At 41.5% G+C, this 16,366-nt stretch overlaps 1 protein-coding gene across 1 annotated transcript in view; it reads left to right on the forward strand.

Annotated features, from left to right (window-relative positions):
* Positions 1-13,986, forward strand: part of STAC (SH3 and cysteine rich domain) — a 1,207,284-nt gene extending 1,193,298 nt beyond the window's left edge. Inside the window, exon 11 of the mRNA XM_069613195.1 lies at positions 7,280-13,986. Within this exon, the coding sequence (XP_069469296.1) occupies positions 7,280-7,378 (99 nt within the window). The 3' untranslated portion in view covers positions 7,379-13,986. The remainder of the gene's footprint in view (positions 1-7,279) is intronic.
* The last annotated feature ends 2,380 nt before the right edge of the window (positions 13,987-16,366 follow it).

Below are 16,366 nucleotides of genomic sequence, written 5' to 3' on the forward strand. Positions count from 1 at the left end.
GTGCAGCCAGCAAGGACATGATTTCTTACTGTGGCATGGCAGTTTTATTACTGCCATTATGAACAAAGTCAAAAGGAATATGTTCTTGCATGCGGATATTGGCATATATTGGTAGAGCCAGTGTGGACATGTCTTCTTCGAGTATCGTTACTGGGATTTTAAGTACATCAAACATGAGTATGTTCTGATTTGGAATACTGGCATATATTGGTGTAGCCAACATGGAAATGTATGGGCACAGTCAGCATGAAAATATGTATTTACATTAGCAGAATATTGGCTTATAATGGCAAAGGCAACGTGAACATGTTTATGAGAATGCTCCTGTGCTCTTTTTGTGACTTGGATTATTTCATATTTTACACCAGAAAATCGATCGTAAATTGTGTGTCTCTATGCAATTTTTCTGTCAAAAATGTTCTGTAAAATGCACCATTTTCCTCAGGTATTTGAAAGGTTTTCTCGAGGAGAGAACCCCCAGAACCATCCTTGGTTGATTCAAGCTCCATTGCTATGCTTGGTAGCTCCTGCATATTCATGAATAGGTTTATACCCCGCTCAATTAATAAATTCACCCGCCGCCCCTGCCACCTAACTCCTTGGCCGCTCAGTCTTTCGCAGGTGGAATGAGCATTGTGGCAGGGTAAGTGGAGAACAGAGATGCCACAATTCTTCCCCACACACCTTCACAGTGATGGTGAGATGGAGAGGAGTGGTTCATCCCTACACTCCCCTTGCCTTGCCTGCCACCGTGGATTAAACATCAAAGAAAGACATACTGGGAAGTTGGGTTGACCACAAAGAGCAGAGGGTTGGTGAATGCCTTACCAGTGGCCAGCACTGCATTCAGGTATCGAAGTATATGATATGATATTTTATTTGTATCGCGCTCATACAAACGTGTTTCAGAGCGCGACTAGGCAAGGAGGGGACGAGGGAGGACAAAAACAATGATCTTTCTAGGCCCAGTTCACTGAGAACTCGCAAGTGCAGGGGAAGAGGAAGGGGGAAAGTGCAAGGGATAGGGGAGATGCGGATAGTGCTGAGCAAGGGATAACAACAACAACTAGTAGTGCAGCCAACTGGGTGTCAAGTGCGAGGTTTAAAGTGCAGACAAGGGTTGTCTGATAAGCGCAGGTGAGGGGCTGAAGGGTTACAGATACAGGCTCAAGTGCAAGGATTGCCAGGTGGCAGTGCGGGTGTGTGGCTGGGTGGGCAGGGACCTGGGCCCGAAATCAGAGGGTAGCCAGGTGCATGTAGCGGAAGCAGACAGATCAGCAGGGCAGAGGAAGAGTGAAGGCAGAAGCAAAGAGGAAGGTCTCGAGGTGCTTCCAGAACCGGAGATGGTTCTCCTCAAGTTTCAGAGTGGCAGGGAGGCTGTTCCAGAGAGAGGCCCCAGCCAAGGAAAGAGATCTTCCCCCAACTCTTTGCTTGGAGAAGCGACTGAACCTGAGGGAGTTGGAGGTGGAAGAGCAAAGAGCTCGAATGGGAAGGTATTTGCGGAGGGAGAGTTGAAGGTATCTTGGACCCAGGCCCCAGAAAGCCTTGTGGACAATGCAGATGCCTTGAATTTAACCCTTGCAGCCACTGGGAGCCAATGAAGAGATTTTAGGGCTGGAGAGATACGATGCCAGGGCTTGAGGCCAAGGACAAGTGTTGAAGTCCTGTTCTGGATGAGTTGCAGAGGGCGGAGAGTAGAAGCAGGCAGTATATACTTGTTATGGTCTAGGATTTTAATACTGACTCCAATCCGCATCAACACCTCAGAAGGCCTGGCTTGCCTGTAGATTGGCGTATTGTGCCCTTGCCTATGGAAGCTATATTTTTGTTAGCAGAGCGAAAGGAGTAAGGGGAAATGCCACAGAAGTAGGGGTGCAGTGATATCGAAGAGAAAGAAGAGAGTTTGGATGCTTGTAGATCAAATAAGGAGGACCATAGGTCATCATTGCACAAAGGAAGGAAATCCAATGGACTGACTATGTAAAACAGTTTAGAGGAGCAACAGTTAATAATGCATAGTGTTCGGGTGCATGATGTGCTTGAGATGTGCACCAGCTGGCCAGTTAAATTGCAGCGTTTTTTTTTTTAACTGGAATTACCTTTTAAATGTTGTCACAGGACAAAGTAATTCAGTACTGCAAAGTATTGAGGTCAGATGTCTGAATGGTGAATGTAGATGGAGAACAAAAGGGCAGGACAGGTTGCTATGGATCTATTGAAACATTGAATGCTATGTTACAATCTTGGCACTCATGAAAGAGAGTGGGATAGTGTGATATTCAGATACTATTTTATCTGAGAGTGCAGTGAATAGACAGTTCAGGGTTCTTGTACAGAGGCAGGGTTCCTGTGCAGTGGGACAGCACCTGTTTTATGACATTTACCAGAAAAGGCCAACACAAGCTTGTTGCTTGCTTAGCACTTTATTCCACAGTAAGACCACCTCAGAGCACAGAAGGGAATCTTTCAGCATACAAACTAACAACATAGACACCTGTATAGTCGAATTTCAGCACTAAAGGGTTCCTAAGCCACAAATATGCATTTATATAGATGGGATAAGTAGGTGTACCTAAAATCAGTTAGTGGCCTTCAGTATGTAGCTTCACTGCTAGGAGCACACCCCTGAGTTTGCTGCTAAGCAGTCATTGAGTCCTACCAGTCTATGAGGATTCTTGGGTCATTGTGGAGACTGGCCCCATTGGGAATAATTTGCCTGGCTCCTTTGGGAATAACTTTCAAATGTACTACCCTTTTCCCACCAAAGTCCCTGAGCAGCAGTTTCCTAGTGAGGATAACAGCTGACAGCAGGTTGCACTCAGATAACTTTGGGGTAACAGCTCAGTTTACTGTACAACCTGCTATTTGTGCATACTGAGCTGGGCCCAATGAATTGTGCACACCAAAACCTGCTCACATGTAGGTGAATGTGTAGTCTGGACTCCTGTGACTCTTAAAAACCATTCAACAATTACAGACCGGTGGGATTGTATTAAAACAAGTCAAAACCTGAAAGTGTTTGTTCCAAAACTCACTCACGGGAAAGGGAAAAGGGGATATGGGCAGTTAAAACACTTAAAACACGTAGGGCCTGATTCACAGGCGGTTTTCCAATGGGATTTCACCAATATAAAATGCTTCTGTGAATCAGGCTCTTAAACTCTTTAAAAAACATAATAAAATGAGGTGGCGTTGACAAAACACAAATGCATTTGCTCCAAAGCCTGACTCCGAGCCCTTGCTCTTTGCCAGCAGAAGAATAAATAGGGATTTGAGCAGTAGATGGGATAGGAAATACTTAACAAACCAAACCCAGGTGCTATGATATTAAAAAAAAAGCCCAGTTGGACCACAATATCAAAAAATAGCCCAATATTGAAACCTTATAAATCAATGAGAGGCTGGGAAATGGAAAGCCTGGCACTTGACTTGCTTCTTACAAACTAGAGCAAATGTTATTAGGGAATTCCTCATTGGGTGGTACAGTTGAAGAGTTTGGAAAAAGAAACTTGAGAGATTTGACATTTTCATTCCGTGGCATTGCTGGTTGCTATGTCAACCAGATATCCTTCTTTCATAGCTTTTCTTCCCTGCCACTTACACTGTAAACCAAGGACCATGTTCACGCCCACCTCTCCATGTCCCACATTTCGCACTGGCTTGGAGGACATCTTATTCGTTGCAGATGTTTGCCACACACTAGTCAAACATTGATAGTCTTCAGTACATTTTTCAAAAGTTGGTAGTACTCTGCTTTGTGAATTTGCTCTTGGCCTCAAGTGCGCGACCCTGTTAACAATGTCTTCCCAACAATGTTTCTCCTTCCATCAAAGCATGCAGATACATTTGACAAGAACTTCAAGTGTCCATGTGTGTCATATACTGTGGTCAACCAAGTCATGTGTTAGCATGCGTTCAATCAAGCCACCCCAAAGTAAATGTCCCCTCTATCCATGGAGGTGGCACGTTGCATTACACACACTCGCACTCAGTCACCCTTCCACTAATGCCACTGATGGATCATAAAGACCCTGCAAAACAGCATTTCCCAGCACACCCACAATACTTTAACCCTATGCCCAAAGTGTGTTAATACATGTTATGGGGCTCCAAATTGGGGAATAACTGTATATTCAGGATAACTCTAAATCATGCTACAGTTACTGGTTAATTACTAAATATCTGAGTTTGCCAGTATTTCAAAAAGAAATGCCACGAACCTACTTATCTGAACTCTAACCACATCATTGCTAAAATCATGATTCTTCCACTTAATAGGACCAACACCATGGCTACCTTTTTTTTCTTTTACATACAAGGTTGCAATAATGAATTCATGTGTGTCCTACTGCTTGGCTTTTGGTAATTGGCTCTATTTAAGATTCCCAAAGTTGTGGACAGTACTAAATACAGCTGCAAGGCTTTTGCTTGAGATGATGAACTTTGATTATATCATGCTGGGCCTTGCATTTTTCCACTGGTTGCCACTGAGGCAATACTTTGTGTTCACATCCACATACATCTATATCTAAGACGCAAAGCTATAGTCAGAATTCACCATTAATACCCCCAAAAGACAGCTCACATTGCAGTTTTCTTGTGCACTCACTTTCACAGCATAAATGAAAGCCAAGATGGGAAGAGGTGCTTCTTTTATAATTCCTGCAAAAATATATGGCATAGTCTTTCTTCAGAGGTTAGAGTGAAATAAAATCTCCCGACATTCAGAAGAAATCTTAAGACTGGAGGCAAATGATCTTAATTCATGTAATTTATACCTTTCTCCTTTATAATCCTACCGCACCTAGATGCCTTTCAGCATATGATAGTGTTTTCTAAAAACCTGAACAATAAAATGCAATAATATACAATACAGTACAAATGTTGGTGCAACAGCATGTTGGAAATTGGTAGACTATAATGCAAGTCCTATTGTGTAAATCAAACACTTAAATGTAGGCTTCAAAGTCAAGGGCAGCAAGAAAGAATGATCTGGCACATTTAATTTTAAAATAAAAACATGAAAGGTGGTTGGCTTATGGGGGGCCTCTGCTTTTTGGGAAATGTAATTTGGAAGTGTGAAATAAATCAACAATTGTATGCAAACTGTTCACATGAATCCCAGTATAAGCCCCCAAAGTTAACCTGCGTTAGCCTCCTTACACGATTTCAACACACAGTGGTTTTTAACATGGATGCCGCCCATTATGTTTAATCTGTAATACGTGGAACTTCACCACAAATTATTTAGCAAAAGCATGTACTAGCCCACACTAAATACCACTAGATAATTTGTGTGAGGTCTGGTCTTCATAAATGACCTATAAACTGGGCACCAAAGATAGTTGGATAAATTGCAGGATTATTTCTTGGAAAACCATGCTGGTTAAATCTTCTGAAAAGGAAAATTCTAGTAGAAGTAATGAAATAATAAACCTGAAAATCTTAGCATTTGGGTGGTAAAAAATACAATTGGTTGAACATTACACATATTGATTGGTTGGAGTGAACTAGGCTATTAACGCTATTAACCAGTCAAGTCATCAGGATACACTGGGGGCCAAAGCAGATAAGGCAAAAGTGGATTTTGCTAGATTGTAACAATAATAAGGGCTTACATGGTTGGACACATAAACTGTCCATATATGTGAACTTGCCATCGAAGAAACGTATTTGGGGCTGGGTCCAGGTATTCGTGAACGCTACAGTTGAAGGTAAATGCCTGAAAACTATCTAGGGGTTACGCAATTATTTAATATGTACACATGTCATCCTTGTACCCTCCAGACAATACATCAATGTCAAGGCTGTGCTATTCCATACATCGATTGTTGTCCCCTAATTATTAATTGTATAATTCGTTGATTATAGAATAGAAGCCGAGACATTTCTTTTAGCCCTAGGGCTAAGAACAAACTACTTCAATGCATGTTTGGAACAGGGACATTCGTTCTCTAAATAATGCATTGAAAGAATATATTTCTTGCACTAGGGCAGGTTGTGTCTATTACTATTTGCACATGAACAGGTGCAACCTTTCTGCAATACTACCCAGTATGTTTTGTACTGATTGTTCATAACTGTTAAATAAGCATGTATTCTGCTTAGGAGGGAAGGTAGGTGGCTACTGGCTATGCAATGGCAAACCTCTTGAAAGTTGAATATAGGCAAAAATAAAGAATGCCATCTTCTTAGGCTACTTGTCTTAGGGGCTTCAAGTGATAGAAGGTAGGTATATGGGGCAATTAAGATGGGAATTGTGCCACTAGCATCATTTTGACTATTTATTGGATGTTGAGACCTTGATGACTGCATTGTTCCACTAAAATGTATTGCAAAACGTCAGAGGCCCTAGAGAGCATCTTAGCCGTTCGCTAGTCTTTGCACCATATAGATGATAGATGATCGGTACTACTCCTCCGCCCTTCTCGGATGGTCAGCACTTCAACAGTGTCCTCATGCTTCAGGTTTCCTGATGATTTGATGCGTGGAAGGAGTTTTCTGAACTTAACATAACTACAAACTTGAAAATAAGTTTCTTAATCCAAGTTTGTATTTGTGTTTTTTGCGTAAATGTTTTTGATCCACGTAAAATGCAACACTTGCTTCACACATAGGGCTTCATCATTGTGTTGAATGTAACCTTCATTCAAGATACAGATCTTGCAGTCTAATACAGAGGATCAAGAGGGCTTTAATAGAGCAAGTTCTAGAAAGAGCTGGGATCTATATTCCCTCAGAGAGGGAAGATTAATATCTGGAAATCGGTCCTTGTGAGTCTCTTAATTGTGGGAAACACTTTGCTAGCTCCAGTGAACATTGTATATAATTATAATTTTTTATAATCTGTTATTTATAGCACGTTTAATACCCAGAGGTTTCTAAGCACGGACCAGGGATCGGACCTGTGTTGCTCTGCGTTGTTGTTCTACCCTCCTGAGACTATATCTATGGGAACCTTAGCTTCAAAGTTCTTTGCTTTTAAACACCACTGTGTCCTTCTCTCATACGGAAGTTGAGAGCAGGGGCCCCAGTGGCAGTTGTCAAATTTTTCGCATCACAATGTTTATTTATCTAGAGTTTCCAACATGCGTTTGGTTATTTGATAAAAAATAATGATCATAAAATAATCCTTTTGATCTTTTCACGTAATACATATGCCAATAATGTACATATGGCCATTGGGAAAAAAGAAAGGTTTTTGTATAATAGAAAAGTAGTAGAGAATATTCTGACTCTTTTTTCCTGTTTTTTATATCCCTTCTATCCCCTAATTTAGGTATGCACGTCATCGGAAGAGGAGCACAATGGCTTTATCAAAGTATACAGTGGAAAGAAGAGAGGTTTTGTTCCCTTAGATGTCTTAGAAAATGTCTGATTTCCACCTCTGTTGTGTTGCACGTGAAATCCCTGATGGCGTAGCCTCTGCCTCGTCTCACACTGTGTTACCAAGATGAGCTGTCTTGCCCGCTACCGGAGTATTGAGAGAGACAGAAAAAAGAAGAGATTTGGACTGTTACACCCGGAAAAGTTTTGCGAAAAGCGAATACAGTAGAAAAACCCAGATAGAGAAAATGGTTGAGCATAGAAGACAGATAGAAGTCCAAAGTGTGGACGCCTGATTTGGAGAACTTCATTCAAGGCGTCCTGTGCTGTAGCTTTTATGTGGCAGTGCAGATGGAATAAAGTTGTGTCCTGCTTGTCCGTCTTGAGAAAATTGCCGAGCTACTGAGTACTCCTGATCGAAGTGTGCGGAGTTAGTGTGTCAAGTTGTTTATTTTACTGCATTGCAGTTAGATGCTTGCATTCAAGTGTGGCTATTGTCTAAAGTCTAGATATCTGTCCACGGTATGTGTTTGTTCGCATAGTATTTTCCTAACATGTATTTAATTTAATCGAAGCAGATTGAAAGCCTCATGTGAAACAATAGAAGCAACTACTGGGGTCTGAGAATCAATGGCTTGTGTTATCCCTTGTGACCGTAGAACATGTTCTGAATTGTTTCTGTATGTTTAAAACTGGAGAAATATCTATTTCATCGATGGACTCTACAATATGTTACAACCTCTGCTTGCTGAAGACCCAAAACTGCCCTGTCTTGGTTGCTCAACCTGCGCACACCATGATTTCTGAAACTAAATCTGAAAAACGTGAGAGGGTTCTGGCATCTCAACATACTACACTGTTGAGACCATTGTTGAAGAAAGTCGAGAGTTATGGCATTGGCAGCCATCGTGAGCCTTGGGATATGTGAGTTGCATGGATTGGTGAGTGGATCCTGCTCTGTGATCCAGTCTGCTAAGTGGGTTCTTCCAGCAACTGGTCTAGTTCATTAAGAAAGCAAGAAGAACATGAAATCCTTCTCTCAACTCTCTAAACTCGACTCCCGATTCCGGGTTCTTGGCGTCCAGAGTCATTCAGCTCTAACCAGACATTGCCCAGAAGACAAAAGTCCCACCATCCTTTATTGTAATAAGAGCTGGTGTTTTTTCGTAAAAAACGTATTTTTCGAGAAAAAAATATTGAAATCCTCTGTTATCTCCTTGTGAATTGTGAGCTACTCAGAACATGGACTCTTTTAATTGCCAGTGTCGTTCTGTTTGCCCAGGAGTAACCTGCATGTGCTCGCCTTGCCTCTGGGTTGCCGTATGAAGATGTTATTTCGTCGTCCTTTATGTTTCCACGCTGTTTCTGATATGTTGAAAAAGCAGGTCTTGGTAGAATGATGTGGTAATGGCCAAACGTCGGATTGCTTCTCTGCTCATCATCACATCCATTCAGGAAGGGTGCATGTATGTTCTCCACTTGGCTACCTTTCAGGTTGGGGTATGGCACCATGCACATGGTCAACATTTTACTAAGATGTAGAGGTGGATCGGAAAGGCCTTACGAGTGCCGTGCCTGTCATGTGACAGAGTCTGTCTCAGGAGTCCTGTTCCTTGTCGATTTATATGCAGAGCAGTCAATCTTCCTTGGCTAAGGTTTCAGCAAGTTTAGGGTAATAAGATGAGCACAGGTCACACGATCAAGCCCTGGGTTACATTTTTTTGCTGGCAGCATTTTTTAAATTTCAATGTGGCAACTTTGGTATAAGTACTTGAAGCTAACGATTTATAAAAGGAAAAGTGGTGACCCGGTGGCAGACCTTAGGCAAGCTCGGGGAAATCTCATGGGTAATGCCATCGCCACTGCTTGGGAAGAAAACCCACAAGACCTGATGAATTATGATCAAGTAGACAGTCGCACAAATCACTTGATTGATCTAGAAAGTTGTGGTAGTGGGCGCATCTTTGCCTAAAGTATGCATATATCTGAATCCTTTACAGCTGCATCACTAACAACATGAACTTCCTCTGCGTGACCTTGAAACATTCTGAGAACATACAGCAGGGGTCTGCAACCTTTGGCTCTCCAGATGTTTTGGACTACAACTACCATCAGCCCTCCCTAGCATAGTAAAGGGAGAAGCATCATGAGTGGCATAGTGCAAAACATCTGTGGAGGGAGAGGCAGGACCCCTGACAAAGAGCATACACCATGAACTTCAAACCAGTAATGCCCTCGCTCGACGAGCTCTCAAATGGTGGAAAGAAAACAGCAGGTTTTCATTTAGAATGTGCATTTAGATTTCAAACATATTGAAAATTACACCACGAATGACTGCAGATTAAAGGATCCACAAAGCACTACAGGTTGTTACATTTCATGATGTTTGAGGTGACCACAGTTGTGTGTGTGTAGGTGAACATTACCATAGTTCATTCAGTGTCACCGGAGAGTCAATGAGAGCTTCTTGGTCCAAGTCAGGCTTTAAGCGAGCCATTAAGGTACTTCTTTCTTATATCTGTAAAGGAACAGGTTATAACACCCTGGGTTATGCCATCTTGTCAACTACTGTAAACTAGAAAGCTGGTTACATTGTTATGACTAACCTTGATATGGAAAACATCCTTGCACAAGTATATTACAAATGTGCATAATTATTATCAATGCAAATAAAGGTCACAATTTAAAAATTCGATATTAAGACGCAAGGCATCCGTAGCTCAGTCTATTTGTCTTCACTAATAGAATCTGGGTGCAGCAGTTAACTGTACCCTGAATGCGCCCATCATACAGACTAGTGGAACAATCAAAAATTCAGCAAGGCAAGCATACACTGTTTGTACATGAGAGGTTATATAGGCAAAAGTGCTATATCCCCATTAGTGTTGCACTTCAGTAAAGGTGCATTTGCTACACTGGGCAACTAACTGTGCATGGAGTTAGGACCAAATTTCCCCATATTTGATGAAATACCCTGTAAGATTTTACTCCAAATGCTTAAACATGGTAGATCCGCAAGAAGCCCATGCCCAACCTAGTGGGCCTAGCCAATTTATCGGCCCATCTGCAGCCTCTTTTTTGTGGCAAATGTTGTTGAATCCACTGTCACTGCCGAGCTCTGCGGTCAACTTGAATGTTGTGTTCTTCTATGTGATTCGAAATCAGGCTTGGCTCAACATAGAACAGATGGAACCTCCTTTATGAATGTTAGGTAGGAGCGTCTGACTACCAGTGATCAGGCCAGGCTTGTATCCTGCTCGTACTTGAATTCTCAGCCAAGTTCAACATGACTCATTACTATATTCTGTGTGACTGCTTGAAACATTATATGGGTGTCTCTGGCACTGGTCTGAAATGCTTCCTCACCAATAGCAACCACCCAGTGCGCTTGGACATTTTTTCCGCAGAATACAATATTGCCTGCAGAGTACCCCAGAGTTGGCTTTCCCTTGGCTTCCTTCATCAAAAGATTCTTGCTCAAAACATGTATTTCAATGATATGCAGCTCCACGTGAAGTTGGAGAAGGGGAGAGCATCAAACTATAGAAGCAATGTATTGCTCATCAATGTGCGTATGCCTTCCACCCATCTCTGCCATAACACATTCAAAAGAGAAATCCCCTCCATTGACATGCTCTACCCAGCACTCCTTCCTTTGAGTGGCCTCTGACCTGATATTACCACCTGCACCCAAACAACACGTTAGAAACCTTGGCATTCACCTATGACACAAAGCACTGGTTGTACCACCGTCAACAAAGCGGCTTTCTAACCATCAGCAAGCACTGGGGGAATCCTTCCTCTAGTGATGACCCCTCAGATGTGCCATCATCTTGGCAGTAGTCATGTGCCAACTGCATTTCTGTGATGGTGTTTACACTGGTACTCTTACAAAAAACGCTACTCACACAACAATGAGTACAGAAATGTACTGCCAAGCACACATTTAGCCAACAGCACTCTGTTCAAATCCCCCAAATACTAATGGTTCTTTTCAAGCTATCAGTAAAGCAGCAACTTGATTTGCTTAAGGGCCTCATTATGAGTTTGACTGTGTGGTCAAAAGGGGTGGTAATACCACTGCATTACCCCACTACCAAACTATGGCTATGGCTTTGGAGGTAAGGTGGAGGAAAAACCTACAGTTTCCCTGTCTTACCACCCAAAAACTGCCAAATCAGCAGAACTACCACCAGCGGTAATTTTCCTGAAATCCCCATGGAGGCCTATGGACTCCAATATATGGGGACTAACATCACCTTCCACCACTTGTAATCCAGCTGTAATTCCACCAGACCAAGTGGCGGTAAAAGTAAATCCATTTTGGGGAATGTTGGTGTATTTACCACCGAAATACCACCAAACCTGTAACAAGGCCCTTGTATTGTATGGCCCATCACCAGCATATCACACCAAAATATTGCAACTTTGCCAGCCAACCAGACAACCAGACACCTAATGTCAACTTCTTAACTTCTCTTGAGTTCCTGCCAATCAGGTCAAAATATATCGGGGTAGATCTCAAAACTGTGAGTGCTCTTCTCTATGGAACCTGGCCTGTCTACAATCATTAACAACAGCACAGCAATTTGCACCTGTCAATGCCCCAGTCTAAAAAGAGCATACATCTAAACAGAAATGTAACCTAATCCTTAGGTGTACAATGGCATGTCTGTTGAAATTCAAATCTTTCCTTTGAAAAGTACACTGTGTATGAACCAAATCTATTGGTCGCAACAAGCAGAGACTCCTAATGCACACTTCAGCTCCATTCTTCTTTAGCAAAAACGACTGTCAACCTTGTTACGAGTTGGAAGGAAAGTGGTAAAATTGGTGGTAACTCGTTTACTGCCAATTTTACCACTACAACTAATTATGGGTTTGGGCTTTGAGTGTAGGATTTACCTCCAGGAAAGCCCTGGAGGTAAATCTTAACCACTCAATGCTGAAAAATCGACAGAATTGGCGGTATGACCGCAGCGGTAATTCCACTGCGTTAATTTTGGAAAAAAAGCCCCATTGGATCCAATGAACCCAAAATAAATGGGAAATTACACTGCCACCACCACGTGTAATCAGGCAGAAATTCTGCCACACCAAGTGGCAGTAACAGTAAATCTTTAGGGATATTTTTGGCAGATTTACCACCAAATTTCTAACTCGTAAGGAGGCCTGTAAAGTGTGGCACACCTTCCATTGCCTCAAATAACAAACTATGTGGGCAGTCTCTCCACTAGGATACTTGAATACAATTATCAATACATCATAAAACGTGCTTCTCCTTAAAAGGAAGATGAACATCTTAAAAATACAATCGAAATATCACTGTAGAATTAATGGGAATTGGGGATTTCCTCTTCCTATCTATCACTTCTGATTTCTTTAGTCTTCATAATCACAAATAGAAACAAATGCAATTGAATGTAAAAAAATGTCTTTAAGGAACCAATGTGTACATGCACATTAATATTAAGGGTTCCACATTGACAGGAACGAGGAGGTATTTTCCTAGTCCTGGAGCCTGGAAGAGCCTAGTAACTTGATGTTAGCAGCTACCAGTAGCTGCTTTCCATTCCCAGACCAATTGGTGCCATGCAAACATATCTACATGACATTAATTCTGTGCACTTGGGAATGGGTTTAAAGGAGCATCAGGACACATTTATAAGGCAATGCCAGGGAAATATAACGGGGAAAAGGTTACAATGTGCATCTCATATTGAAATCATATTTCCAGTACGCTATGCACTACTATGAACTAGTGCCTAGTTGACCAGAGGTTGCTCCAGGTTAGTAGGTTATGTCTGGTACCCAGGTACTGCTTTTAGCTCCTGATCATCAAATCCTTATTTAAATCCCTTGTACAGTACTCTCCACGCTGTTAAGAGATTTCTGGAGCGTGGGCGTTTTCCCTGATGAAGCATTCCAAAACGGAACATCACAAATAAGTCGTTGCCGCCAATACCTTCAATCTATGTTCTTTACATAATAAATAGTTCAACATCTCCTAAAAGTATAATGCTAACAAGGATCCTGGGGGTAATCCATAACCCACTGAAGATGTCACTGTTCCGTTCCACCATCTCTCCTTGGAATGACAGGCGCCTTTGCCATTGACGACACATGACCCTGCGCCTACTTCCTTCTCCCTGTAAAAATGATTTCCAGATGTTGCTCCCGTTCAATACTTAGAATGACCAGTGTCATGTATTTTATGGGACTGCATCTGCAGTTCCGCGCATAACAAGCAAGGGACACACATGTATTGTGCTGGCTTCAGCCTGCCTAACAAACTTAGAAGAAACATGCAGAGAGTTAAATATGCTCTAGTGTCCTTTTTATATAGTGACAAGAAGAATATGGACCCATTATGTTGTTTTTGAAGGATGTTTGATTTACATATGGACGGGCCTGTTTAATGTGGATCAATACAACGCTTGTCGATTTGTTCTATATTTATATATGTGCTACTGTTTACATGAACGCAACATACTGTGATTTCTATTTTCTTTAATCTGGGTATTTAGTTGCGAATTTATGGACATTGAGGTCATGATATTCATAGGACAATACAAGAACTGCAAATCAAGATGGCTTTGTAACTGCTACTCTGATTTATTTTGATACCAAGCAATACAAAAATAAAAAGCATTTACTGTACATGAGTCTGGTTGTGGTCCTCTTGTGTGGAGGTGGCTACTGCCATGGCTGGGGAGGGTTTTTACGTCTGGGACATGTCGCGCTTTGGACAATTGCTCATGGATGTCTATCGCACATCAGATCCACTTAGAATATTAATTATTTGGAGAGACACGTCAGTGTAATAGATGCATGCATGTAGCTCAATGTATTAACAATATCAGCTGGAAAGCTTAATGGGCACTTCTCTGAATTTGTTTGACATTTTTGACAGAAATTTGTGCAGCACATTAATAGCCTGAGTCATGGAATTATCTGCGCGTGAAACGCAGATTTGCGCGCCATTCTGCCCGAAAATCCCTGTTTGGGGTATGGATTTTCGGCCGGCAGAATGGAGCGCAACTCTGCGTTTTATGAGCAAATAATTCCATGAATCTAGCAGTATATTTCTTCCAATTTGGAAATGTCCCAATCATTCCTGAGGCTTTTCCTAATGTTACCAATCTGTTTATCCCTCGTCTCATATTGTTGCACATTTTAGTTCTCATGCTTTGACGCTTCCTTTCCTTAATTATTTTGGTTTCATTAAACCCCCTTATCAAGTCTTTTAATTGCTGTTTTATTAGGGGGAAGACAACAATAAGAACACCCAACTGTTACACTGTCCAGTTGTGACAATACCACTTTTGAAGCTGCCCTGTAGTGATTTTGTTTTGTTTTTTCTAACACAAAGTGAAGGGTGGATTTTGCAAGATAATGTGCTCTGCCATACAGATACATATTCTCCATGCAAATATTATGTATATAAAATGTGGTGTTACTGCTTACAAATCAGGTGACATTTGGCTCAGTGAGTAAGTATCTTAGGCCCTTATTCACGGAGCGTTTTCCAGTGGGGTTTTGCCATTATAGAACGCTTTTGTGAATTAGGCCTTTAATCCCTGCTATTCATAGTGGAAGTACACTTCCACTCTGCAGAGTCAAAAGATACACAGCAGCTTAAAGGTGAAATCCACACATTTTAAATGTAAAAACGTGCATGCAGCCTGAAATGCCCACATGATAAAAAGCATTTCAGTCTCCTCCTGGTGTCTTCCTTTAAGAGAACATTGTTACTAGGGAGATGATTTACTATTATACAAATGGCTACTGGCATCTCTGACCCTATTAGTACTAACATCTTATAGTGGGGTAAAGAATAATAAAAAATAAGGACTGCCATCATTCGCGCTAGTGGGAAGACGCACTAAAGGCTACACACTAAAGGCTACAACCTAAGGCCCTGACGAAGGACTCTATGTCCGAAATGCATTTGCCAAAGCTTCGCATAATCTGAAAATTGCGTTTTCTAAAGAATAAAAGCCTTATATTCTTGAACTCGAAGAACGAATTTGTTAATGAACTAACACAGAAGCTAATATACTAGCAAACTAGTAGAATAAACCCCTAGTGGGTAAGAGAGTGTGTGGCCCACACCGAAGGCTAATTGGTCTTGGTCTTTCGTCTGCATGTACACACAGTGCCTTGCACAGTGGCACATATTGGTGGGTTGCACCCCACGCACAACTTGAAAGCTCAATTTTTAACTACAAAAAAGATGAGTACAAACTGAATGGACTAATAAGCCGTGCCCACTCAACCACTAATTGTTATATTATTCAGGAAACACTGTTCATTGCCAAAAGTGCCTTCCAGCAATGATGTGTCATTCAATTTCATACAGTCTGATGTTAAAACTCATTGATAATTCCAATATTCAGTATCCCAGCACCAGATACATTCTATTCTAGGTGAAGATAAAGCATGAGTTTGCCAAAGGAAAATTATGTTGTATTATTATAAATAAAGTTATTCACCTTTGTTTAATAGAAAATACAGTTATTAAACTAAACCTGCCATGTAAGGATTGGTCCTAAGTATATACTTGGCAAATTCTAAGAAAGTGTTCCTTCTTTCAGAGCTAATATCAGATACCCAAACCCAACCCAGAAATGCCTTTGCACCCCTCAAGTGACAGTTTTGCATTTCATCAGAATTTGAAGGAAGTATATCCAAAGTGTGAAAATAGTGCCCTGGGGTCTGCTCAGATGGGGAAGCTTTCGCCAAAGCAAGATAATTGAGGCATACTTCTTAGTTGCTATGGAGATAGGATGCAGGCCGAGCTAATGCTGGATGGTAGCTCTATCAGCGGGTCACCTCTATCCAGCATTCTTTCCAATGGCCAGCAACTCCAGGTATGCTTAGCGCTGTCCATGAGCACTTGAACTTCTCTAGGAGCAAGGCATTCTGGGAATTCTGGGAAAAGAAAGCAGGCACTCCACTCGAAAAAATGGCCCATTGAATCCTAGCAAGTACATCATCTGACTAGATTAACTATATATGGCATTTTATAACCCGACTT

Source organism: Ambystoma mexicanum, chromosome 5p, assembly GCF_040938575.1.
Source record: "Ambystoma mexicanum isolate Mex_15411 chromosome 5p, UKY_AmexF1_1, whole genome shotgun sequence".
Lineage (NCBI taxonomy): Eukaryota > Metazoa > Chordata > Amphibia > Caudata > Ambystomatidae > Ambystoma > Ambystoma mexicanum.